The sequence below is a fragment of the Aedes albopictus genome, chromosome 2 (assembly GCF_035046485.1).
Source record: "Aedes albopictus strain Foshan chromosome 2, AalbF5, whole genome shotgun sequence".
Classification (NCBI taxonomy): Eukaryota; Metazoa; Arthropoda; class Insecta; order Diptera; family Culicidae; genus Aedes; species Aedes albopictus.
Genome location: NC_085137.1, coordinates 451747251 through 451774987, shown reverse-complemented (window position 1 = coordinate 451774987; position 27737 = coordinate 451747251). Strand labels below are relative to the sequence as shown.

The 27737-nt window shown below is 38.4% G+C and overlaps 1 protein-coding gene across 3 annotated transcripts in view; it reads left to right on the top strand.

Moving 5' to 3' along the window:
* The window catches only part of LOC109398403 (uncharacterized), a 698553-nt gene that overhangs the window by 23400 nt on the left and 647416 nt on the right, over positions 1-27737 (top strand). For all 3 annotated transcript variants that reach the window (XM_062853887.1, XM_062853889.1, XM_062853888.1), the window contains exon 3: positions 15892-16452. In XM_062853887.1, coding sequence (XP_062709871.1) covers positions 15892-16452 — 561 coding nt within the window. The remainder of the gene's footprint in view (positions 1-15891; positions 16453-27737) is intronic.

Here is a 27737-nt window from a genome sequence, read left to right as displayed (position 1 = left end):
TTGAAAGATATGGGTCATTTCCTGAAAACGACCCCTAAATATCAGTTTTTTCATTGTAACTTTTTTCAGACATTCTTAGGAATTTTTAAATGTTCTACGAAGTTATTATATATGATAAAATACATGTTTTCTTTGAAGACGAGAAAGTTCTATCTTCAATACTTTTTGAGTTTTTTGAAAATTTCAGTTACAAACTAAAATATTTCACAGCTCAATTTTACTGTCAAGGAAGCAAGTGTCCAGCCTGAGTTGAAACAAAATTTACACCTATTATAAACTTCTTTCATATTCAATTGAAAAATCTTGCCCCATTTTGCCTCTGTAAATGTCACAAAGCCGTAAAAAAGGCTTTTTTTTAAATAAATTATTGAATATCTCAAAAACTATCAAAGATACAATGTTGCCGTCTTCAGAAGAAACACGTATTTTGTCATATTAAATAACTTTGTAGAAGATTTGAAAATTCCCAAAAATGTCTGGAAAAAGTTACAACACAAAACTGATTTTAAGGGGTCATTCACAAACAATGGCCCATATCTCTAGAAATTGAGCAGATAGAGCAAAAGTTTGTTCGGCAAGTTTTCTCAAAATGACATTTTCTACAACTTTGCTGAAGACATGAACACGCTATCTTCACTTATGAAAAAAAAAAATGAATTTCTATCTCACTTTTAGGTGGATTAATCACATTATTGATACTTCCAAAAGAAGGGCTCTGATATACAGAACAACTTCTTCGAAGACACCAAACCTCTAAAATCAATTTTTCATGCCCAAAACAATTTCGATCACGAAATTGGGCCTTTGGAAACAGTGTGCGGTGGTCTCTATTTTACATCGTTAAATCATAAGCAAGTATCACGCTGCGTTTGTTTTTTATGTGAGGTCACTTCGTGAATGTAATAGTTATTTATGCAACAAGTTGCAAAATGATGATTTTTTCAGCACGAGTTGTACATTTATCCAACGAGGCTTGCCGAGTTGGATAAATACGACGAGTGCTGAAAAAATCGAGTTTTGCAACGAGTTGCATGCAACATTTTTTGCAATTATGACAAAATACCCCTGAGTACGATCATTTCTGACTATCCCCACATGTCTCAAGAAAAACCACGTGTGAGCTTCCGTACAAGCGTTATTTTTTCAATCAGGTAGGCTGTGTTCATAAGTGTCACAAGTACTCGGAGTCGCGTCGTCAAGAAGCGTTGTTTGCTGCTACTGCTTCTCACTGTACGTCTGTTTGGCTAATCAAATCAGAATGGTCCACTGCACGAATTTACGCTGGCCTGCTTACTCTCACAGGTAATTTGACGTTTGAGAGGTGCCGACACCGCTCAAACGTCAAATTTCGTGTGAGAGTAAGCAGGCCAGAATAAATTCGTGCAGTTATCCATGGAAATCGCTTCTATTCAGATTAGATCTGTCGAAAAGACATAGAAGCTGCCACCGCATCCACATAAGACCACGAAAAAACATTAGTGTTTCGGAAAACTTGCGAAAAGTGTACCCCTGCAAAAGTGCCGAAAAGTAATACTTTTCGGCACTCTTAATAGTGCTGAAAAGTACTACTATTCGGCACTCTTGAGCTAGTGAAGAAAAGTAGGCCGTTTCGGCACAGTTTTGGCGATTGAAAAATGCAATCTTATGCCACGTAATTGCAAAATAGTAGTTTACGCAACAAGGTGCAGAATGACGATTTTTACAGCACGAGTCGTACATTTATCCAACGAGGCTTGCCGAGTTGGATAATTACGACGAGTGCTGGAAAAATCGAGTTCTGCACCGAGTTGCGTACAACGTTTTTTGCAATTTCATAAATTACTCTTGTGGATAGTTTTTAACAAAACTTTTTCATCAAACTGCACAATGATGTTTACAGCCAATGCTAAAGAAAATCTGATCATAACAGGTTATACTGTGTGGTTGTCACAATTTATCAAAACTGCGTCCAGAAAGCATCAAGAAGTTGACCAAAACTAAAAACAGTGCTGTAATGGTTCATTACGCAACGCAAATCAGTGCTGTAATGAACCATTACAGCACTGTTAATTTGGTGTGGGATAGTAGGCCTTTTCCTGTCAGATTTGCGTGGGCTAAAACAGCCTATTACGATGAGAAATTGCAAAAATTATTTTCCAGCAAAATATTGCATACTATGTAAAATGGGGCAGTGCTGAAATGTATTAACTAACCTAGAATTAACAACAACAACATATTTCCGAAAGAGAGCTCAACGGGCGAGAGCGCATGAACGTACGGATAGAGACCGTAGTTTGCATGTCTCAACATTCTGAGCCCTGTTACGTACCGTACGTAAATTTTTAATTTCCGAGCCCTATTAGACAACGACCGGTGCAGGTCGCTTGGCTGTTCGGGGCTCAATTTTACGTTAAAACGCTTGATGGAGCCCACCGATGGGGTTAGTCTAAGGTGCTTCTGATGGCACTAGGATGAGTTAATTTCACTACTTTACAAATATGCAAACTGTCGACAAAGTATTCTCGCGTTCTAGATGCTAAGGTACCAAGGTGCTAATTAGAAAATTTATTTTTTATGAAATTTTGCTTAATTAGTTGTTTTTGCCAATAAAAATCCTTAGAATATCAAGCTACTGTAGCGAAACTTGAAAGTTCCAATAAAGTTCCGAGTAGCCTCTAAGGCAACTTCCCAGCTGCTAAGGAGGATAACAATGAACCTTGCTGGAATTTATTTGCGACGTTTCAGTTAGATTCATTGTTAGCATATTAGGCAGCCAGAAAGTTCCGTTCGGAAGTTTATTTGAACTTCATGGAAGTGCATTTTGCCATGGAATGCGAAAGTTTTGGCTACTTGGTCGGAGCGTAACAAATGCGTGAATGATCACGCATACTTACGTTCTTACGTTCCAATCATTACTCTTAATACGAGCTAAGCCTGTTACCGTTGAATCAATCCGTTTGTTCTACTTTGGTTTTTCTTGGTAGTTGATAGTTTATTCTGCAACCAAGTGGAAAGTACATCTAAAAATTCAAATATAAATGAAAAGCTAAACATATTCTACATTTTCAATTTGATCAATACAACGTAAACTATCAAGGCACATCTAAAGTTTCTTTTCTTTGGTCATACAACTGAAAAGCTAAGTTTGTGATTAACAGTCAGGTCTCTTACTAGATATTGTCCCGCACTTTACACACACCTGTATTTCCAGGTTGTGTTTTAGCCAAGTTACTTCATTTTCAGTTTGTGACAAGCTTTTAGCAATACAGCTGAGAAATTGCCGTGGGCGTAAAGTGGACGACAGCTCCTAATAGGAGACCCGACTATAGTTCTACGTAGTAGTTGTAAATCTGTCAGTAAAGAAAATAAATGCATTTTGTTGTAGGTACAATTAGCTTTACTCATTTGTTTTGTTGTTATGTCGTGTTATGTTTATATACCAAACTCCTTATGATTAATCTTTTGCTAATGCTTTCTAGTTTCCTAAAATGCATATCTGGCATCAAAACAACTGAAAGAAACATAGCAAGGGATGCACCATACAAGACGTATTATTTTCTAATACAAAACTGATGCACATGCTGGACTGAATCTCCAATAATCTACGTATACATATTTACATGTACAAACTTCTCTCCTATAAATTAGCTTTTAGGTATAAGAGTTATGCAACTACATCACAAAGCAAATGGTAAAAATACAACCTTTCAGAACAATTGGCTCCACTCCAACAATAAAAACCATCCAATTCGATCAAATGATGTACAATTATACATAATTACAGGTCCTAATGTTTATTACTCTTATACCCTCACCTGAAACAATCGTTTGTAATCTCCGTAAGCAAAACTTTTCTATACAGATCTACACGTGCAAGGTGACACCAACCCCGAACAAATGTATAATACTAAAAATAAAACCGTTACGTTTGATTCCGATTCCGGTGTTCCGCTGAGAGCTCGGCATGTAATCGAGTGTTTTTATTTTACCCCGAACCCATCTAGGTATTCCTGTTATAAGTATAGAGCTCTAGAGGTAACTGTCTGTGGATGACATTAACAAATGAGATGTTCCCCTTTCGTTCACTTCTGGTCGCGGCTTTTAGTTCACTTTTCCCCGCTCTTTTGTCCGTAAATATTCATTTCATGTATTATTGATTCATTATGAACGAACGCGCGCGGATTTGCCGCTAGGGAACGTCCATAAATTACGTCACGCAAAAATCGACTATTTTCAACCCCCCCTCCCCCCTATGTCACACTTTTTGTATGGGACCCCTGAAATTTTTGTATGGGCCGTCACACTTTGCTGAACCCCCCCTCCCCCCTCAAAGCGTGACGTAATTTATGGACGTTCCCCTACGCTGGTGGCTATCCATAATAATCGAATAGTTTTGTGGTCATTATCAACGCAAGTCCTGCTTCGGTACAAAATCCACTCCTGTTGTTTCTTGTCACGCTACTTACTACCCAGTACCCATATGTATGTGCTGTACCAACAATAGAACATGATTTAGGAGAGCAACATGCGGCGCGCGGTCGCACACGGACATTCGCTTCGCGCTGTCGATGAATTGTGTTGATTTAATGGGCATTAAACTGCGTTTATTTAGAGTGCAATTAATGATCGTTATCCGCGAGTCGAAAATGTATTGTGTTTTCTGCGGTTTGGAGGTCAAATCGGTTGCGAGTTAGTGCTAAGCCACTGTAGCCCTGGGATATATCTATGTTGAGCCAGAGATGTTCATTACCTGTAAGCTGCTCAACGCTCATCTCAACTGGTTTGTTTTAGGCTAGGACCGCAATAATGGAGCAGCATGGTCGTATGTAATTTGTTGTTGCTTTGGCTGCCATAGTCTACATGGAACACGAAATTATTACAACGCATATAAATGACTATAGGGCCTGTCCATAAACTACGAAAATTTTTTGGGTGGAAGGGGGAGGTAGAGGAGGGTCTGAGATGGTAAAAGAATAATCTACGCAGTTAAAGGACAGCGCCATGGCTGTTGTAGTTACAAAAGCTATAAGATTTCACAAAAGATTTGATATTATAACACCTTCATATGTACCCGATCTACCGGAGATGACGGAAGAATGTTGGAACATTTTTCAGAGTCCAACTTCACTGAAAATCAGCACAAACTTCATGTCGGAGCTATCAACACTTATTGCAAGTTATTTCAAGAATGTTTTAAGTTTGATGCCGATTTCAGTCAGATTCTGCATTGAATGGATATTATCAATACTAGGTAATGGACACTATAGAACACCCAGAACATCCCGGTGGAGATTTTCCCGATTGACGAAAAGTTTCCCCGACTCGAGCATAAAATCAAACTCACACTTCGAGGTTTACGGTACAACTAAACGGCTCAAGATGCTAACCGCATGGCCACGCAGCCCAAGTCTTCAAGTTATTGATCTGAGCGATACTTTAATAGGTTTTCTAGTTATGCATCCAGCTGAGTACGTACAGTAAAACCCGAACGGTGAATGATAACAGCCGCAATCGTACACAAGAACCGCTGATATCTGGTCTTTGAAATGCTCCAGTTTCGTACCACCCACCTAACATCCTACTAGGGTACTGGTGATGAACAGAAAAAGTGTAGTGTTTTATACAAAAAACAGACAAACGATCGTTTGCAAAGCGCGAGCCTTACAAGTTGATTTAAGATCGAGTCCTGAGGAAGATCCAACCCAAGGTTGAAACGTTGGCAATGATATAAAATTATCAACGCTTTTCCCGTGACTGACTGCCCAAAACTCCATAGCTATCGAAAATCCCAGGCGAATATTTCCAAAATCTATTTTCTGAATTTTTATTTTAGTTTAGTGTATGAAAACTTATTGGACACGGTGGGCATTGAAGAGAATCGTCAGATAGAAAAGGCACAAAACAAGCAACAAAGAAGGCGCGGCGATTATTCTTTATCCCAACTGGTAACAGATAATGACATGATATCGAAAATTTTTGTTGCAGACAAAACGGAAGCTGAATTTGTTGCGTACTTTTAAACTCGTGAATAGTCAATTATTACTAACCCAAAGTCGAAACTGTTTGATGATAGATCTTCAGCAGAGTTGCAGTGTTTACCGACTCGAAGTTTCCGATTGAAAATTGCAATGCAAGGCTTAAAATCCCTGAACTCGTGGTGTATGATATTTATCCTATTATTTTTTGAGACACACTTATGTTGCATTGGGAGGATTGTCGCAACAAATATAGGTTGTGACATTGTCATTATTGTTGCGCGATGGCTGAATTTTGATTCACTAGTAGCAGGTTTTCAGCTGTTGAGGATGATGAGTTCGATTTCCGATTTTCTTAACGGATGTTTCCTTGACTTGTGGAGCGGACCTGGCTCGTGACTATCACGCCGAGGACCTAGCATCGAATTCTACTCCCGACACATTCACAAAATGTGAGTTTTTCCTTCGGAATGGAAGTACCCAGGTAACAATTCCATGCTGAACAATCGTTTTTCCAACCATTTCAAAGCAGCCATCATTTAAACAAAAGCTGAGCACAAGATGTACAATCCATTATTCAGCCCCTAAACATCTAATTTTGGTGATATTATCCAACCTTAAGCTGATTTGAGGTTCATTGAAAAAGGCTGATTTAAGGCTTAATCCATTAAATTTATTGAATTTGGTGAAAATTAAAAATAAACATTTTTTAAACTTATTTTCACCTTTTGCGGCTTTCTTTTTCCAGGAGGGATGCTAAGGAAAGTATAAATTAATCTATGGGAAAATTGGGTATTAAACTCGGAAATCCTGATTTTTATTTACTCATCTTATCACCTACACCACACACAAATGTATACATATCCTCAAAAACGAGAGCAATGGTTATAGTATGTGAATAATCAAGAACATAAGTTGAACTAAAGCTGTATTGAGGCTGCGAAGAAGCTATGTGTACTCTGTGAAAACACAGTTTGGGTCAGCTGTCAAAAAATATTTGATAAAAAGTTGAACAACAGATGATTAATTCTCTGCATATTGGCGTAAGATTCAAAGCTGGTTACAGAGATGAATAATATTCTCAACTTGATATTCAGCTATCTATGTAATGCTGATTACAGAGCTTGAACAAGCCATACTTCAGACCAATATTCACCTGTCATTGTATTCAGCCACTGTCGCCACGTCGATGGTTTGGTCAAAGTCTCATTTATCTATTGTATTCAACGCTCACTCTTCACTTAATTATAGTAATGGCAAGAAAAGTGCCACACAAATATTCCTATTATAATGATTTATAATAATAAGGAACATAATAATTGTAAAAATAACGTTTGATGAATCGCGTTGGTCACAAATTCATGTAGACCGGTGTAAATTCCAATGTGCAAAAATCAATCTGAATCGATTGGAAACGAGCCAACGTTCCACCAAACGTTATCACCATTATGCTTTGATCGCGTAGCGTTATGGAAGGGACTGTTTTGGATAAACACATAATCCAGCGCGGAACAAACCGCGCGTAGTAAACGATTAGTCCAGCGCACATATTTATAAACAAATCATTTGATTTCCACTTCCCTGATGCTACTACGGTTATGCTTGGCAATGGAACTCTAGCGCAAGATCAATGTCAATGTCAATTATTAAGCGTATGATATGCAGATCGCATACATTCAGAATATTATAGGGAATGAATGATCAAGTTATATTGAATGAAAACGGTTTCATATTCAGGATCAATCATGTTCTTTACTACGCGTTTTCATATTCAGGTTCATTCATGATCCATATGATGCAAAAATTCTAGATGTGTGGTAGTACAGAAATTAGATCGATTCATGTATATAGGCATCTCCGGTAATACGCATGCGTGAGATGAATTATGCGATCGAATTTGATATTGCGCACTCAGATAAAAACTTGCCACTTATACATAAGCATGCTGATTAAGCAATATTGTGAACCCCTATTAAACCAGACAAGCACCGCTAAGATTACAATTGTATGCAACTATCCATGCTCACCACCAAGAGTTAATCCAGGAAAACTCTAATCTATTGCAGAGGCTTAATTGCTGAAAAGATTCTCAACTCGGCTAAATTGATTGTAAGCAAGATTTGCTTGGAAGGTTTATAGCAAGATTATATGTATGCAAGTTAGAATCTCGATCGATCATGGCAAATTAATGATGTGAAAAGGATGAGCATACTTTCTGGACGGCACATATACAAATGGAATAGTTTTCCACAGGATCAGGAAAAAACATGTTAAAAAGAGGGTGCGCAAATGTCTGGAGAGGTCTGGACGAGGGTATATAAGGGGACCCCGTTTCATGAATAAAGCATTCGCGGTAGATTCTAGTACGAGTCAAGTCAGACTCTAAGTTTTGAAATATCCGAAACCACCTAATTCTCTTCGGGTAACCAGTCCCTTTTGGAGGAGAATTTTGTTTTAGAACTAGCCACAGAGTGGATCTCTTCGGGTAACCAGTCCCTTTTGGAGGAGGATTAACCCATCAGGGAACAATCAGTGAAGCTCTTCGGGTAGCCAGTCCCTTTTGGAGGAGGCCACTGACCTTGATGGTTATTGTCGTGAGAGTTTTTGAGGTACGAAAATTCTGTATCTGCTCGACGGCAATAAAGAGGAAATCCTTCGCTTCCTCTAGGTTGAACGCTCCCTCACAGCCACTGCCACTATTAACCAACCAATGTTCAGCTAATACTCTCGCTGTTCAGCATTCATTGTTACTTGGGTAAAGCGTGGGTCCCAAGAAGAAATAGCCTAGGGCTAAAAATCTCATTATCCGATTTTATAGTGCCCTCACACGTACAATAAAAAAAAAACTCTGTGATATTGGGACATCTTCCAGGGATTCCTTAAGAAATCTCTATAATAAAATAAATATTGTTGGAGATTCTTTCTGAAATTCGTCCCGATATTTTTTCTAAAATACATTCAAGGATTACCCCATAAATTCCCATATATAAACCAATATCTTCAGAAATTCATCCAATCAGGTATTTAAGAACTGGAAACTGTAAAATTCAGAATTTGAATTTTGAGAAAATCTGACATGAATGGCTTTACAGATATGCCTGAGAAACCTTCCATTGATTCCTTTGGATTTTTTCAAAGTTTTAGAGATTACCCCAGAGTTAAATCTAGAATCTTTTTTCATACAATTTTCCCTTAATTTCTTTTTCGATATTAAGAGACGAATCAGCCAAGGGCCAGTCTCTATGATTAACACAAATCAATCAACCAATTTCGATATAAGTTAATGGATACCAATAAAAAAAATCCACAGGAAATCCTTTCGGAATGTCTTCCAAGGATTTTTGTTGGAAGTTATTTAGAACATCTTCCATGGATCGATACAGCACTGCCTCTAGAACTTCCTTCGGAATTTTCTTTAGATGGTCTCCAAGAAATTTCTCCAAAAAAATCCTCTGCCATGGTTTTCTTTGACAATAGGGTATGTGTGCTATCAGTAATCTCACGCTCCCATATTTATCCTATTCGAAAACAAGCGATTACGGCACCGATTGATTCCGTTCTTTTTGTTTTCATGGGTGCTCACTTCTAACAAAAAAAAACACAAAAATAAGAAACTAAACAAACGGCGCTTCAATCCTTTGTTTTTTTTTGTAGGATGAAAATGGGAGTCACCTGCTTAAGAAGGGAACCAAAACCCTATCTCCATAAATTTTCCAGGAATCCACTCAAGATTTTTTTTCAGGAGATCTTCCCTAGATTCCTTCAGTTATGCTTTCAGCGATTCTTTCCGGGAATCAAAGATTCTTCCAGAAAATTCTCCAAAAATTTTTTTAGAAAATCTTTCACAGACTTCTTCAGTAATTCTTTTTATCTAAGGAAATTCAAGGAAATCTTATATGGATTTCTTCTAGAATTAATCCTTAAGAAATTGTTCCAGAAATTCAGTTTTGAAATCTATGGTTCCCGGTCATTTGGCCGAATGCCGTTTGGCCGAAAAATGAATGATGAACTTAGACGACCATGACATTGTTTCCGTCTCAGTATATCTCAAAAGAACAGCCTATGATTCAAAGAAGGATAAATCGTTGATAAAATATCGGTAGTTTCAACGCCAACTAATCCATGAATATCAAAACTAAAAAAATAGCCAATGATTAATAGAAGGGAATACTTCTGATGATCATACTGGCTGCTAGAATGTCAATAATTTCCTTTGAATGCTTTTGATCATGATTCGGCCAAACGGCATTCGGCCAAATAGCCGGACACCGAAATCTTTCAAGATTTGAAATTCGTGCATGTATTTCTTCAGTCCACCAAAGATTTATTAAGGAATTGTTCTGGGGATTCCAATGAAAACTCCCACATGAATGTATTCTGAAATTTTTCCTGAGATTCGTCCAGAATTTCTTTCACTGCTACTTTTCTGCAAGAATTTCTCCAGATATACCTGTAGGAGTTTTAGTCAATCAGGCAGGTATTCTTCCAGAGATTCCTGCAGGATTTTATCCAGATATTTATCCAGAAATTTATTTGGCATTTCCTCTAAGGATAATTCCAAAAATTCCTCCACGGATTCTTTGAGATTTTTTTTTTTCAAAATATTCCGGTAATTTCTTTAGAAATACCTCAAGACTTTTCTTTAGAATACCTCAAGAGTTTTTTCTTTGCAGAAGCATATCTATTAGAGTGGGTCATCGGAACCGTTTTCTCAGATCAAAGCTTTTTTGGTTCCGTTTCGGGTCCTGAGTATCTGTGCAAAATTTAAGCACGATCGGTTGCGTCTACACTTTGCGCATTGCAATTGAAATTTGCATGGGATTTTGTATGGGAAAACATACTTTTTTGCATTTTTGTCATAAGTTGAAAAAGTTTGTCTGAAACTTTTTAACCGATAGTATAAAATGATAGCCTAGGATGTTCTGAAAAACTTTGTTGAAGACCGCAAAGCGATCTGATGCTTGTGAAAATAGTTATAACCAATGAACCCCATGCATGTGTTTATGTTTTAACGTGTAAAGGAATAACAATAGCAACAAAATCATACTGTTTCGCCAAGCAATGTCAACGCTATAACTTTTTCCATAAGCATCAGATCACTTCGCGGTCTTCGACAAAGTTTTTCAGGACACCCTAGGCTATGTTTTCACTTTATCGGTTATATGGTTTTAGAAAAATTCGAGCTTGTTATGAGAGAAATGCAAAAAAGTGTGTTTTCCCATGTAAAACCCCATACAAACTTCGAACGCGATGCGCAAAACGTAGACATAACCGATCGTACTCAAATTTTGCACACTTATTTGGGTCCTGAAGTGGGATCAAAAAAGCTTTGATTTGATGGGATACCATTGAATTTTTCATTTTTCCTTATAAACGATGAGCCACTCTAATATCTATGTGCTTCTCCAAGTATTCTCGCAGGTTTTTTTTTTTTTCATAAATTCGTGCACAGATTTCTCCAGGAATACTTTCAGAAAAGCCTCCAAGAATTTTATTAAAGCATTTATTTAGCAATTTTGCTATAAATCCCTCAATAATGTTTTTCCTTCTAGAAATTCCATTAAGGGTTTCCCAAGAAGTTTTATCCTGATATTACTCCAGGAAGTTCTTAAAAATATCCTTCTTAGGATACTCATCCAGAGATTCAGTAAAAAGTACTTCTTAAGACCAAGGAAGGGAACACTCACTTGCAAAGAGTTACACTCACTTGCTATTTTCTCAGCTCAGAAGCGCGCAATCAAGAAACGATATATGGACGACTTTTGCATTGTGGTTTTATCTAAAACTTTGCCGAATAGAGTAGGGGGTCGCACACGCATACCGAAGTCGTAAGGAGCTGCGAAGGCAACTGTCCACGAGGTGAATGTAAACTACACTCACCTCGTGGAGAGTCGCTTTTACAACTCTGTCACGACTTTGGAATGCGTGCGCGACCCCCTACTCTATTCGGCAAAGTTTTAGACAAAACCACAATGCAAAAGTCGTCCATACATCGTTTCTTGATTGCACACTTCTGAGCTGAGAAAATAGCAAGTAATTATAACTCTTTGAAAGTGAGTGTTCCCATCCCTGCTTAAGACTTCTATAGGGATTCTTCTAAAGATTTCTTCACAGAATTTTAGGCATAGCAAGGGATTTCTGTAAAAGTTCTTCAGCTGAGGTTCAAAAAATGTCTCAAATCCTATAGAAATTGCTTTGGAAATTCTTCCCAGGCTTTCTCCAAGAATTCTTTGAGAAATTTCTCCAGTGTTTTCTGTAGAAATTACTACAAAGATTTTTTCAGAAATTGTTATTGCAGTTCAATATCTTCGGGGATATCTTCAAAGATCCCTGCAGAATTTATTCTTATGTTCCTCTAGGGATTTTTAGAAGTTTTTACAAAAAATAGTGAAGAATTCTTCAAGGAATCCATGAGGAAATTTGAAAAAAACATCCCCGGATTGCGTCAAGAAATCCCTTTAAAACCGTTGGCGATACTTTCGGAAACTATAATAAGAAGAAATTCTTGTATTTTTTTGTGGGAATTGCCGGCAAATTTCCCTGAAGCAACTTCTGAAGTTGTCATGTGAGAAACTTCAGAATTAATGCATAGGAGAATACCCGAAAAAACACCTAGAGATATCGCCTATATTCTCGGTAAAAAAAATCATTAGAGGCTTATGGAAGATCTCTGCAAGTAATTCCAAGAAAAAAATCTTGAGAAACCTCTACAGACATTCCTAGAAATCGCAGACAAATGTGCTGGTTGAATTCTTGAAAAAAATATTCAATAAATTTCGGAGAGATCCCTGGAGGATTTTCTTAAGTAATCCTTGGAGGAACTCCTGGAGATACCTCTGTAGGAATTCTCAGAAAAGTTGCATATAAGCAAATCATATATAATTTCCGATTGGATTTGTACACAAAAGTCCCTAAATTACTACCTAGAGAAATTTCTGAAGGGAATCCTGCAGAAACAAAAAAATCTTAGAAAAACACTGAAGATTGAAGGGTTTTTTTTAAGAATACCTGGAAAAAGAGGAGAACTCTCTACCTCGTTTACGTCCATCGTTGACTAAGCGAGAAATATTTCCAATGCCAAAACAATGAGAAAACTTAAAATTATTATATAATAATCAATTTATAATTTTGTTCAATTCTATCAATTGTGAACATGTTTCAAAAAATATAATAATAGCAAAAATTGCTCATTGTCTTGGTGTTTGATTTTTTTCGACCATCCAACGATGGAGGTAAAAAACGGGGTGTATTCATAGAACCAATTCTTAAAAAATCCGTGGAAAATGCTAAGGAATAGATTATGGAGTAATTTTCACAGGAATGGTGAAAAAGATTTTTGGGGAAAAAATATTAAAGTATTCCTTAAGGAAGGTCTGAATAAATCCAAGGCTAAGCCTAGAGAAATAACCGAAAGAAACTTTGGTAAATTTCAAGCTCTTATTTATTAAAAAAAAATATGGAAAAATTCGAATTTCTAAGGAAAAACCGTAGAATAGTCTCCGTTAGAATCTAGAAAGGCATCTGTTGAAAAAACGCGTTGAGAAATTTCTAGAGAATTCCCTTCGGGATAGATTTCTAGAAGAATTGACAAAAAAATTCCAAAAGAAGGCTCCTTGCAAAAATTCTGATAATATTTTTGAAGAAATTCCTTTAGAAATGTTTCATTAAATACATGAAAAAATACAAGCATGTAGCAATCTTTGACTAAATTTTCCAATGAATCCCTAAAAATCTTAGAAGGAATTTCTGAAGAACTTTCTGAGGAATCTCGTGAACAGTTTTTCATTTTTAAAAAGATTTTTTTTAATTCCTGAAGAAGGACACAGAAAAATTCTAGTGGAAATGCTTGAAAGAATATCTGAAAGAATGCCTGGAGAAATTTTCAAAGTAATCCATGGACAGGGCTGCATTTTGAAGGGATACCAAAAGGAATCTTTAGATGAGTTCTTGCTAAAATCATTCAAAGGAATCCTGTGAGAATCTCATTCCAGTAAACATTTCAGCGAATTCTAGATACTTTTTTCAAAAAATCCCTCAGGGAATTTCTGGCGGTGTCCCTGAAGGTAATCGTAGAGAATTTTCTAGAAATTTTAAGAAGAATTTGTATGAAATGCATACATATTTCTGAAAAAAAAAATACCAAAATAAGATACAAAATAATCGGCGGTTTTCAATCCTTTGTTTTGAATTGGATTTGAATGGGAGCGCTTATGCTTAGTAACCGATATTTAATACGATTTAGGCCGATGCAAATAATTTATTTGTTTCATGTCAAACCCCTCAAAACTCCATTTTCAAAAGAAAAAATGTTTCCAGGCAACTATTTGCAATAGTTGAAACACTTTTTTTTCTCAATAGCGAGTATATTTTTTTTTATTTTTCAATTGTTTATCTTTTTATTTTTTTATTCTTTATTTATTCTTGTGCCCCACTCCCCTCGTACCCGATGAGAGGTCTCGGACATATTCTTCTTCTTCTTTATGGCTCTACGTTCTCACTGGAACTTGGCCTGCCTCTCTTCAACTTAGTGTTCTTTGAGAACTTCCACAGTTATTTATCGAGGGGCTTTCTTTGCCGGCCATTGCAAGAATTTGTATATTGTGAGGCAAGGACAATGATACACTATGTCCAGGGAGAGACGAACCAGCCAAGGGCTGAAAGTCTCTCAAATAAAGCTAAATCAATCAATATGTCCAGGAAGTCGAGAAAATTTTCCCGACCGGAACGGGAATCGAACCCGCCATCTCCGGATTGGCGATCCATAGCCTTAACCACTAGGCCAACTGGAGACCTCGGACATAAAAGAAAAAAAAAACAAAAACAAAATATTATATATAACATTCTAGTTAGATATGTCCTTTCCAAGACCCTTGGAACACACTTTAAGATAGTTTTGGTTGCTTTCTAGTTAAGTCTTGGTAAATTATTTATATTAAATCACGCAGCAAAACCCCCAACAAAATGTGGTAGAAACTTGTATTGTCAAACATTTCATTAACACTTTTTTTGCAACGTATTTGGCTGAACTGCTGGAAATCTTAAATTTCGGTAAAAATTATTCTGCAGTTCAATTAGTCAGAACTGTAGTGATTTCACCCCCAATAATTCTGGTCCAATTTTTGCCACTTCATACATAAAAAATGGAGTTTGTATGGAGGGGGCGAAAACTAGAGCAGTGGCGAAGTCTGGTGCTCTAACCCTATAACTTTCAACACCAGAAAAATGAAAAAAACAGTTTGTAGTTTGCAGACTATTGAAATGAATTGCAGTACTAACTGAGCTGACAACAGCTATAGGTCCAACAATTTTAAAAATTGTTTTCTGTATCAAAACTATGCTTTAGACATGTGAAAATACCTACTTTTCAGATAAAACTAAATAAAAAGTTTGGCCAAGAATTCAAAAACGTCGGGGATCTTATTAGGCAGCTGCTGAGGATTTCAGACGGGACATGCAAAAATCAAGCTTTGTTCTTCGCGAACGTATTGTGAATTGTACGCGCATTCTGAGTTTTACAATCATCGAGCAAATATCATTCCTACAAGTGTAAATGGACAAAACAAACGATCAATTCTGAACACCAAATAATTAATGGTGATCTGATAAAGCTCTCCTTCGTTTCGGTTACTATTTTTCCCATCCATCATTAGGGCGCAGCAACAGCTCCGTTGTTCCACCCCATCAAAGGCTATAAAGTTTCACATTTTAGTGCGTTGCAAACAGCGTCAGTCAGTAGCCCGGGAAAAAGGATACGAAAGAAAAGAGTACCGTCGTCCTAGTGCATCACCCCCTTCTTTCTGTGTGTTCGTGTGTTTGTGTGTTTTCTTCTTTCTCGCCTGAATCCCCCCATAGGTCCCGCTTGCGCCTCATTCAGCTACTTATTTACTTAAATAAGTTTTCCATTTTCTTTCGTTTCCCATCGCATCGTTACTATCAGCTCAAAGTCATCTGCAACAGCAGCAGCAGCATCAACAGAACCGACGGTCGCGTCTCGGTATAAATCAAGCGAAAAGCTTCCAACATGCACCACCAACTACGAATGGCAGTGGCTCCACTAATGGACACTGCAAACCGAGCAGTGTTGCCAGATCGTCGTCTGTTGGCAGCACCGATGTTACTGCAGCGGAAGAAACCGTCAAAGTGAGTGCTCTTATCGAAGTGCATCAGCAAAAACAGCGTGAACTGCTGCGGCAGGACAGTTATAAGGCGGCCATTAGAAGTGCTGCCAGTGCTTCGGTGGAGAATATTTCCACGCAAAATGGTGCCGGAGGGGAAGAAGAACCTCCTGCACCGGTGTCCGTCAGTGCCAAGTGTCAAGAGTTTGAACGTCGGCTTCAGCGTAGTGCTAGTTGTGACGGTCGGAAGCCAGTGGTGCCGGCTCCGGTGAAGAACGGTGGTGGAGGTGGTGGTGCTGGTGGCAATGTGTCCAGTTTGTCTTCGGCGACTAAAGTTGGTGGTGGATCGGTGCAGCAAACTATGGATAGTCAGCGTCGCATCGGTAGCTATTCCAATGAGTGTGCACTTTTGGGTGATCGTGACAGTGACGTGATGAATAGTAACCCTGCGTGTAACACACTGGCCAATGCTGGTGACTGCGCTTTTGGTGTTAATAAACATAATCTAAGAAACAACAACGATGCTAACGGCCACAACTACAACGCCAATAATCGGAGAAGTTTCTCCGAAGCTGATCTGCTGCATGAGATAGACCGAGCGCTAGTGCTTGCCAAAGATTTCTTGTTTTCTAGGGGTAATGTAGCGTTTGTGTGCTGTGGCTTGTTGGTTTGTGTTTGTGATTCGTGTGATACTATGTTGTTTGAAACGGTGCTATTTGTGATCGATCATTTTTATTCTTAACCATAAAATGTGCAAAGAAAACAAAAAGAATATTCTGTTTCGAATCGATCAGCTAAATGCTGCATCTAAAAAATCATATGGAAAACGTTACAGTTTTTATGGTTTTCAAGCTTTTCTGACGTGTTTTTTCTACTTAATTACAAGTAACCAATGAACTAACCCAAAACACAAGTGATGACAAAGTTTAAAGCATTTTATCGACTGTACAAGGGAATATTTACATGTAGGCTGTCCTCACTGAGACACAAATCTTTTTACTTTCCGCGGCATCTTTTTCGGGAATTTTGTCACAATACTTTCTTAAGGTACACACACTTAAATTCAGAAATTGATCTCGGTAAACGGTTTACCGAGAATCCAACAGCTGATATCTCGATAAAATGTTTACTGATTCTCGGTAAAAATTTTACCGAGATTTCGGTAAACCATATTGCCGAGTCTCGGTGAACTTTGCCGAAATCTCGGTAAAAAGTTGGATTACCGAGATCTCGGCAAAGTTTTAACGACATCTCGGTAAAACTTTTACCGAGATTCAGTAAAAATTACTACCGGATTCTCGGCTGTTGGATTCTCGGCAATCCGTTTGCTGAGGTCGGCGATTTAATTTAAGTGTGACCGGGACAAGTTGAAACGGGTGGGCAAGATGAAGCAGCGTGTTAAAATGATGTTATGCAATGATGGCAATCAGCTTGATCGCCATAACACATAGTCTTTGATTCAAACAATCTATTGGTGAAAGAAAAATTTCCAAAATGTATAGAAATCTATTTCAAAACTTCGCGTTTCATCTTGCCCCACCCGTTTCAACTTGCCCCGGTGTTCCTTACTTAACAAAAGCCCAAATTTGCAAAAGCTAAATTTCAGTTCTGGAATACGTTAATATCATTGCAATTGTTACAGATTTGACACGATTTTTTCAGATTTTTCTCACTTTACTTAAATATAAAGATGATGACAGAGAGAGTCTCGAACATGTGTCTCATTTTCGATCATAACGGAGATTACAAATAAATTACTTGCAATTCAAAAAAGTTTTCAAGAAGTTCCATCAATGTAGGGTATCGGTTCCCTTATAAAGCATGAGGCTCCCATTTTCATCCCACGAAAAACAAAGGATTGAAGCGCTGTTTGTTTTGTTTCTTATTTTAGTATTTTTTTGTTAGAAGTGAGCACCCATGAAAACAAAAAGAAGTTAATCGGTGCCATAATCGCTTGTTTTCGAATAGGATGAAAATGGGAGCATGAGGTTACTGATGGCACACATACCCTTTATCAAAGGGTTTCTGTCGGCATCGACTAAAAAGTTAAAATGTTGATCAACACTTCTATTTCTACGTTCATCAGCTTCATGCCCATCTAATTCTGCACAATTAGATATAGGGTGACAAAGGGTATTATCGGCAGTTTTGTTCTCTTCGTTCACCCACCAAATGAAAGCTAAGGCTGCCCTCTTTCATTTGAGGCTAAGAACGAAATGTTCTATCGGGGGGCCTAGAGCAATTTTTATTTTTTTCGTGATTTCTAGAACAAATTTACAAAAAATTCCCATATTTTGGGTACTTTTTACCCAAAATGTGAATGGGAAAATAATCGCCGATAGAACATTACGTTCTTAGCTTCAAATGGAATCAGGATCCTTAAGCTTTAATTTGACTTGGGGATACCGATTTGATAATAATTCTTCTACCATAGACACCGTCAGCAAACATAATGAATTTTACATTTGTTGATTCATAGGTACGATGAATTGATAAGGTTTTTTTTTTCTTTTTTTATGTGTATTAACGATATTTTTAGCCCTAGGCTAGTTCATCTCGGGACCCACGCTTGACTTCCCTTCCGAAGGAAGAACTCACATTCTGCGAGTTTGTCGGGAGTGGGATTCGATTTCAGGTCCTCGGCGTGATAGTCAAGTATTCTAACCATCACACCAGGTCCGCTCCACAATAAGGTTTAATATTATTTTTGAAAATTGTTCGATTTTTTTTTATAATAATAGTATGGAACGAGATCATCAATTTCAGTATTTCAGTCTAACTTCAATGAAGGATACAAAGGATTACCTCGGAATCTTCTGTATGGCACAAATCTCCCATATGGAAGGGAACGTGCATGAGCCGTCTATTTGATACTTGATACCTGTATGGCAGGATGTAAATTGGTGACGTCATTCCACACACTCAGTTTTATTTCCCGAGCTCGGCTGTGCAATTCTCGGTTTCTGAATTTTAACCGAGACTCAGCTAACAAGACGGTAGGTTGCTTGGCAACAGGGCGTGTTATACTGATTTTCGGCATTTGTAAGCTGAGATCTCATCAAAACATTTAACTGACTATTCGGCTGTGCAAATCTCGGTACTCGTAAACCGAGATTCGGCATTCTAAAGTAAGTGTGCACTTTTTTTTTATCTGTATTAACGAGATTTTTAGCCCTAGGCTAGTTCATCTCGGGACCCACGCTTTGCTTCTTTTCCGAAGGAAAAACTCACATTTTTGTGAGTTTGTCGGGAGTGGGATTCGATCCCAGGTCCTCGGCGTGATAGTCAAGTGTTCTAACCATCACACCAGTTCCGCTCCACACAAGTGTGCACTTAATTAAACCCTCGGAGCCAATCAATTCTCTGACATTTTAAGGACAAGGTATTTGGAGTACATAGCTTAAATTTTCTAGAGCACCGTTTTTTGGAACCGTTGAACGGATTTGGGTGAAAATGCATCACGCTGTTGACAACCACTGAACAATTAGCATGATGCATTTTAAGCCATATCCTTTCAACGGTTCCAAAAAACGGTGCTCTAGAAAATTTGAGCTATGTACTCCAAATACCTTGTCCTTTAGGTAGTTGCAAAGAAACCATTCATACATATTGAAAAGATAGTTCGGATATGTTTGTATTGATTATGCAAGATAACGTTCGGGACTTCTTCGTTAAATGACACTAAAATTGCAAAAGACAGTACTGGCCGAACACGATGATCTGGAGTCATGATCTCAAACTCCTCAAACAGTAATATCCATCCCTTGTAGATTTTTATCCATACATCATTTACGAAATTTATATTGACTTTGTGAAGAAAATTAAGAATTATTTTTCAAAAGGTTTGAATGTAGCTATTTTGTTTTGAAGTTCTAAATACTCGAAAACACTAAATTATATGATGTACCTACTCATTTCAATGCCACAAAAGCTAATTTTTTTTGTACGCAGTAGAGTCCTAGGTAGGGGCTTAACTTCACCAACAGCGGAGATTAAAAAAATCGTTGCGGAGATTAAAAAAAATCGGATGCCAATCATAACATGGATTGGTCTTCAAAATCACAGAATATTTTCGAAAACCTTTCCGTCATCCTTCAACGTTCAAGACTCGTAACCGTATTAATCAATCGGTACAATCAATCAGTGATATATCGCGAGTTTAGTCCTCGGCTGCAAACGAAGGGTTGATATTTTCATGAATCACTTAACGCATTTCCAAAAGAGTTTTGGCGAAAAGTCACTCACATAAATCTTAGTGAAATCATCTGCAGAGTTCATATAATTGGAAAATAATTCCTATCAGAACTTCTGCAAGACTTTTTCTTCAGAGTATTTTTGTTGATGTCGTAAAGCTATTGTCAATGATATTCCATGATACACTTTCGTCTTAAGGACAAACGTTTTGGAATCCCGCTTCAACAGTGCATCAGAACTTCAGACGCAAATCTCAAGAAGTAACCTTCAAACAACAGTGCATTTTATTATTCTGTTTTTGCTCACTTGTAATAATTTTAAAATAAGAAGATCATGTGCGCTTGTTGTTTATGAAGAGATAGTGAGTAGGTGCCATCGTGGCGGCCATTTTGAGATTCTAACAACCCTGTCCTTAAAACGAAACCGGAAACGAAAAAAAACGAAACTTTTGGTTTTTATTTTTTTTTATAACGGAGTGATATTTTCGGACCAGATGTTCGCCATCCTCCAGGCGTTGTAGAAATGCCGCGAATACAACGTGCCCACACATCACTTGTTCATCGATTTCAAATCGGCGTATGATACAATCGATCGAGAACAGCTATGGCAGATTATGCACGAATACCAATTTTTCGATTTTCACGAAGTCCGTTCAGCTGCTTGGTTTCGCTGATTATATTGATATTATTGCTCGTAAATTTGAGATGATGGCGGAAACGTACATCCGACTAAAGAGTGAAGCCAGGCGAATCGGATTAGTCATTAATGTGTCGAAGACAAAGTACATGATTGCAAAGGGCTCCAGGGAGGAATCACCGCGCCCGCCACCCCGAATTCATATCGACGATGATGAAATCGAGGCGGTTTAAGAATTCGTGTACTTGGGCTCACTGGTGACCGTCGACAACGACACCAGCAGAGAAATTTAGAGGCGCATTGTGGCAGGAAATCGTGCTTACCTTGGGACTCCGCAGAACTCTACGATCGAATAAAGTTCGCCGTAACACGAAGTTAACTATCTACAAAACGCTGATTAGACCGATAGTCCTCTATGGGCACGAAACATGGACCCTACGTGCAGAGGATCAACGCGCCCTTGGAGTTTTCGAACAGAAGGTGTTGCGTACCATCTACGGCGGCGTGCAGATGGAAGACAGGACTTGGAAAAGGCGAATGAACCACGAGTTGCATCAGCTGTTGAGAGAACCAACCATCGTCCATACCGCGAAAATCGAGGCTACGGTGGACGGGTCACGTCATCAGGATGTCGGATAGCAACCCGACTAAAATGATTCTCGCGAGTCATCAGACCTGTATAAAAAGACGTGGAGCGCAGCGAGGCAGGTGGGTCGACCAAGTGGAGGACGATCTGCGGATCCTACGGAGCCATGGACCGAGTGGAATGGAGACGGCTACTATGTACAGCAGAGGCCACCCCGGCCTTAGCCTGATCCATAAGGTAAGTAAGTACATACTCAGTACACGACGCGACCGCTGCCGGGTATCCACTTAACCTAATTTACAGCTCTTTTGTCCACTAGGCACTACGTGACAGCTACACTTACACTTTGTACAACGCATAAATGTATTCTATTCTACTATATCGAGCTGGTTGCCTATGTGATGCTGTCATTTTTCTATTCTGTCCATGATAGAATAGTGAGCACGATGGTGTTCAAATGTGTGACTGTTGTTCCTTTTCCAATCCGATTCAGGGTCATACATGAGCTGCAGTTCACCGATATCCCTTCGACCTATGGAATCAGAAGAGATCAGTGTAAAAAAAGTGCATGTGATATACAGGATACCTTTATTTCAGTCTCTCAGATCCCAGAAAGACATCTATAGTTCCCTGCATTTGAATAAGATAGTTTCGATTTGATTGATCATTAAAATTTCACCGTCTTCACTTTTCGTCACATCCGATGATAGACGAAGGAAAACAATCCGACTGTCATGACTCCGAACGGAAGGCGTCAAGTTTCTAGTTTCTCCCAATAAAATGGTCTACTGGCTCCACCCAAACAAAATCAGTACCCGAAACGAATGGCAGGCAAGAACCACTCTACGATGTGATTTACTGCACCAACTTGCGGGGCGATATTTTTAAATAGCGCTTTTCCGCCTCCACCCACAAACCGATCTGCGACCGCCTCCTTACCGAAATCAAAGCAAAACAAAGGTAGAACGTAGGTAGGTGGTTTTTCACGGTGTGTCTGGTGGACAACATTAATTTAAAAAAATCGGTATCGCTAAGACACCCACCAAACGAAAGCTAAGGGTCCCCCCTTTCATTTGAGACTTAAAGGAGAAAGTTCTATCGGCGGGTCTAGAACATTTTTTTTTTTAATATGATATTTCTTCATTTTTTTCGAAGAACACATTTATGACAAAGCACTGTTTTTCCATTGCAAGCATGATTTTCCGACGATATATTTTTTTATATTATGTTTATTATTCTTCACATAAAAGCACAATATCCAGCAGATGACAGTTTTGTGTTTATGGACAGTGTGGTGAAAGTACTAGAACAGTGAGTATAAAATCGAGTTATATGCTGTTCCTTTGAATTCCAATCTAGATTCCAATAATGTGTTTGCATCCTATGACAGATGCGTATACGTCTTTAGGGTCTCGTATTTGACTGGCACCAGCAGGTCACCAATCGACCACCTTTACAGCATATACCGTCATTTGGTTCTTCAGATTTGTGCTCTTGAAATTTCGGGGTGTGACTTCGTCATATACTCTCCTCAAACAGCTTTTCAACTTCAATGCGCGTCTGGTACTCAAGACACATGTTTTCTTTCGCCTTCTTCTTCTTCTTATTCTTCTTCTTGGCGAAACGTCCTTACAGGAACAAATCATGCTTCTTAACTTGTTCTATGAGCACTGTAGGAGATGTAATAAGAAAAAATGAAATCGTTTGATTTGTTTGAAATTTTCTTATTTTATCTCCTACTACAAGCACTTTCTCAGTTTTTAACTAAAAATTTCTTTTGCCAATTACTATTTTGCATGTGTATAGCGTGTGACTTGCACGAAAATAATGCATGCTCATTTAAGTCGAGGAAATTTCCTTCACGAAAAGGACCTGGACTGACCGGGAATCGAACCCATTATCCTCAGCATGGTTGTGCTGGGTACTCACGCCTTTGCAGCTGTGGCTTTATGGGCACTTTTTGTTATCAAAAACAAATCATCGGTGAACAAAAACGGTTTACTGTTCTGGTCACTCGTTGACGCCGGTTTGGGGCTGTTCATAAACCACGTAGACCAAAATTTGGCCATCTCAGACCCCCCCCTCCCCCCTCGTAGACTTTTGCCCATACAAAAATTTTGAAATTTGTATGGAGCGTAGACTTTGGCCAGACCCCCCCCTCCCCCCAAAAAGTCTACGTGGTTTATGAACGGCCCCTTTCCATCTGGATGGTAGTTCATGAATATTTGAGAGCTTCATCTGATCAGCCTGATCCAGTGAATCAAAATTCAACCATCGCGCAACAATAATGACAATGTCGCAACCTGTATTTGTTGCGACAAACAAACCCATGCGACATAAGTTTGTCCCAACTTGAAAATAATGGGATTAACATCGTACACCACGAGTTTAGAGATTTTTAAGCCTTGCATTGCGATTTTCGAACGGTAACTTCGAGTCGGTAAACACTGCAACTCTGGTGAAGCTCTATCATCAAACAGTTTCGACTTTGGGTCAGCAATAATTGATTATTCACGAGTTGAAAAGTACGCAACAAATTCAGCTTCCGTTATGTCTGCAACAAAAAATTTCGAGATCATGTCATTATCTGTTACCAGTAGGGATAAAGAGTAATCGTCGTACCTTCTTTGTTGCTTGTTTTGTGTCTCTTTTGTCTGACAATTCTCTTCACTGGCCTGATCTCTGGGTTTTGCCTTCAAATATTCAGCAACCTCAGCAACTTTATGAGAAGTCTGAATAATGTTCAACAAGTTTCAATGTACTTCAGCTTTAGTGCAAACAAGCTGCTTGCCTTTGATCATCTTCTTGTAGCATCTAGAACACAACTGCAACGAGTAATTTCTTTCTGCGTCATCGGTAGTAGCGCTAGATCTGCCACGTTTGCCTTTTATGAGAAGTTGTAGTTCTTGCAGAACTACATATTTCACAAACAAGGGCCGCAACTCCATGTGGAAATAATATGTAAGCTCATAGAGAGTAAATCTAATGGGTATATTCGCCACCATTGAATGAGATAAATTTGAATGAGCAAGTCCGAACTTTTTTGTGGGGTAGTACTAACTGCTATCTCTGATATCTTTCAGAAAAAAAAAGTTTTCATAATATCAACAACCTGCAAGTAGAAACAAGAACAAGTTAAGACATTTTCAATCCGTTCTGATTAATATGTTTGTGTTCAGACATATGTACTTTAATGTAAAACATGTGTATATGTCAATAAAGCTGTAGAATTGAATGAAAAGTTGCTAACTCGTCTATAATGCCGTGATGCTAGCAGAAGATGTGGAGCGGACCTGGTGTGATGGCTAGAACACTTGACTATCACGCCGAGGACCTGGGATCGAGTCCCACTCCCGACAAACTCGCAAAATGTGAGTTCTTCCTTCGGAAGGGAAGTGAAGCGTGGGTCCCGAGATGAACTAGCCAAGGGCTAAAAATCTCGTTAATACAGATTAAAAAAATAGCAAAAGATCAAACTATTGATAACCGACAGATTAGCACATTGTTCTTACTACATATACCGTTAGACATGTAGCATTAATTATTCTGTTTTTGTCAGTTGAGTAAGGCTACCTGTTCACAAAGATATACTGTTACAAATATTTTTTTTTGTCTAATTACCCGTTATTAGACGATTTTTCTAAACAAATCTAAAACAGTGAATATTAACTGCTTTCGATGATAATTGTGGCCGAAAAACACTTCTTCAAACATAAAACGTACTCTTTGGTTTGGTTTTCCTCGTCGCTTAGGGGGTTCTTGTCGTAGTTGTTTCTTTAAAAGTAAGGAGCTATACCTAACTGCAATAGTCTGAATTAACTAAAAATGTTTAAGTCTTAGGTACCATAAAGGTGCACAAATTGAACAAATACAGGCATGTGATAATTCTATTCGAGCCACGGCATACAAGAATATAAGACAGACCATCACATTGATAAAATTGATATGGAGTTCTAGATCGTTTTATTCATAAATTGCATCATCAAAAAACTTTCAGTTTTCCGAAATGGATTACTTTAGCTGTTAGTACACAGGGTCAAATATTTGTCCGAAAAGAAACCAATGCTCAAACATCTTGTTTGACTCGATCGAATTTTCATTAGTGTCAAACTGATGTTGTTTCTTGAGTTCTTTTCTTGTCAAATATTTGACCCTGTGTACTACTGGCCTTTCCAAATGTTATGCCCCGTTATCCGAGCTACTTTGATGTATATTAATTTTTTGTTGACATTACTCGGCCTACTTTGATCGTTAAACTGTTAAATCATAAGACACTGTCAATAAAAAATAAGAAAATTGCAGCCGCAATAACTACTTCCACATGTATAAAAGGCGAAGTTTATTTGTATATATGCCCAGATACTGCTGAAATTCTATTCAACTACTTATTGCACTTTATGTCTAAGCAATATTTTGTAAGGAAAATTTTTAATTTTTGATTTAACCCGTTTACTCTTTTAAAAGGACACGTTACTAATGGGCGACCTCATACAAGCCCATTTGGCTACACTCAAGGTTGAAAAAAAAAAAACACAAGCCTTAAAGATAGTAATATTTGAAAAAAAAAGTTGTTCTAGACCCGCCGATAGAACTTTCTCCTTTTAGTCTCAAATGAAAGAGGGGACCTTCAGTTTTCGCTTGGTGGGTGTTTTAGCGATACCGATTTTTTTAAATTAATTTTGTTCTACCAGACACACCGTGTTTTAGGTTCGGTTCGCGACGATGTGACAGAGACAGTCTTGCGCGCGTGAAACACCCTTTTTTGCTCATGGTGAATGAAAAATTCGGATTTGGTTTGGGTGGAGCAAGAGGTAGCTCCCTCGGGGTCAGTAAAGGTGTAGGGCTGTCATTGTCGTCGTAGTCGCGTCGAGTCGGGTCGTGAACAAAAATGACTGCGGATCTTCATTGTAATTTAAGTTGGTCGATTGCCCAATTTTTATGGCGTCATTTTGGGTAATTCACTTTGATGAAAATGACTCATGGGACGTTATTTTGTAATAATATTTTTTATAGGATACATTGAAGCAACATTTCTTTAACTACCCCAATCTTATAATATATCAAGAATGGATTTGGTTTGGATTTAAAGAAAGAGATTGAGTGGTATGGATATCCTATGGATAAACGGTTACAAGCCCCCAAAAAGTCACTTACCCAACTAACATTTTCAGCGTTATAAGCTTCAGCCATTTGCTTCCTGTTGTGTAACAATGTGTAACGCACTAAACTTCGCCACTGCTCTAGTCTTCGCCCCCTCAATACAAATTCTATTTTATGAAGTGGCGAAGCTTGGAGAAGAATTTTAGGGGGCGAAGTCTAGTGTTTTACCCTACACAAAACAGCAGCGCTTTGTAGCTGCTTAAAGAACATTCTTGCAGCTAGATGCTGTAACGAAGAACCTGTTGGTGCAACCACACAGCTTGTTCAACGTAAACATTATAATGCGTTTGACGTTTCAAAAGCTTTTACAGCTAGATGAAGTTGAGTAAGGTTTGTTGTGGCACAATTATAAAGCCTAGTCTGCAGTAAAACAAAACGGGCTTTTTTATGCTATTTATATATGGCAGTGTGTCAGCGCGGACATAATCGGGACCAGTGGGTACGGAGATCAGGTGTTCTATTTCAAGTAGCGGCAAGTACTTTAATTATCCAATTTTAAAAGCGATACTTCAAGTACCGCACGTATTGCGTCACGGTATTAATAACCTAATTATATTTAACCCTAAAAGGGATACCTGGGGTCTGTTGGACCCCAGGCGCCTTTCAGAGCTCGTCTTTGATGGAACATACTTAGCGAGGTGACGAAACTGAGGCCATGAAGGTATCCCTTTTAGGGTTAATCTTTTAATTTGCAGATGCCGTATAACTATTATTTAACAACTGTGATAAGGCTGAAAAAGCGCCTTCTCAAGATGTTAATCAGTTAGTGATTACATAGGAGCTGTAAAATATCGTAGAATTTGTACCAGTTAGACCTATTAGAACCCCACTCTGTAACGGTCATCAGCCTAACTGAGGACCGCGAGCGGGGCTCTCATTCTCGCAGCTTCCTGCGTTTTGAGGCAGAAATAGATAGTAGAACACTCAGCCTATCTCCGGCAGCCCGGAGATAGGAGAATGTACTTCAGATAGGCAACGCTATAGATAACTCAGTCAGTCTCCTCACAGTGCGCGAATAAAGCAGTCGCAAGAACACGTTGTCATCGCAATAAATTGATTTTGTACCACATAGTGATCCTCGGTGTTATAGAT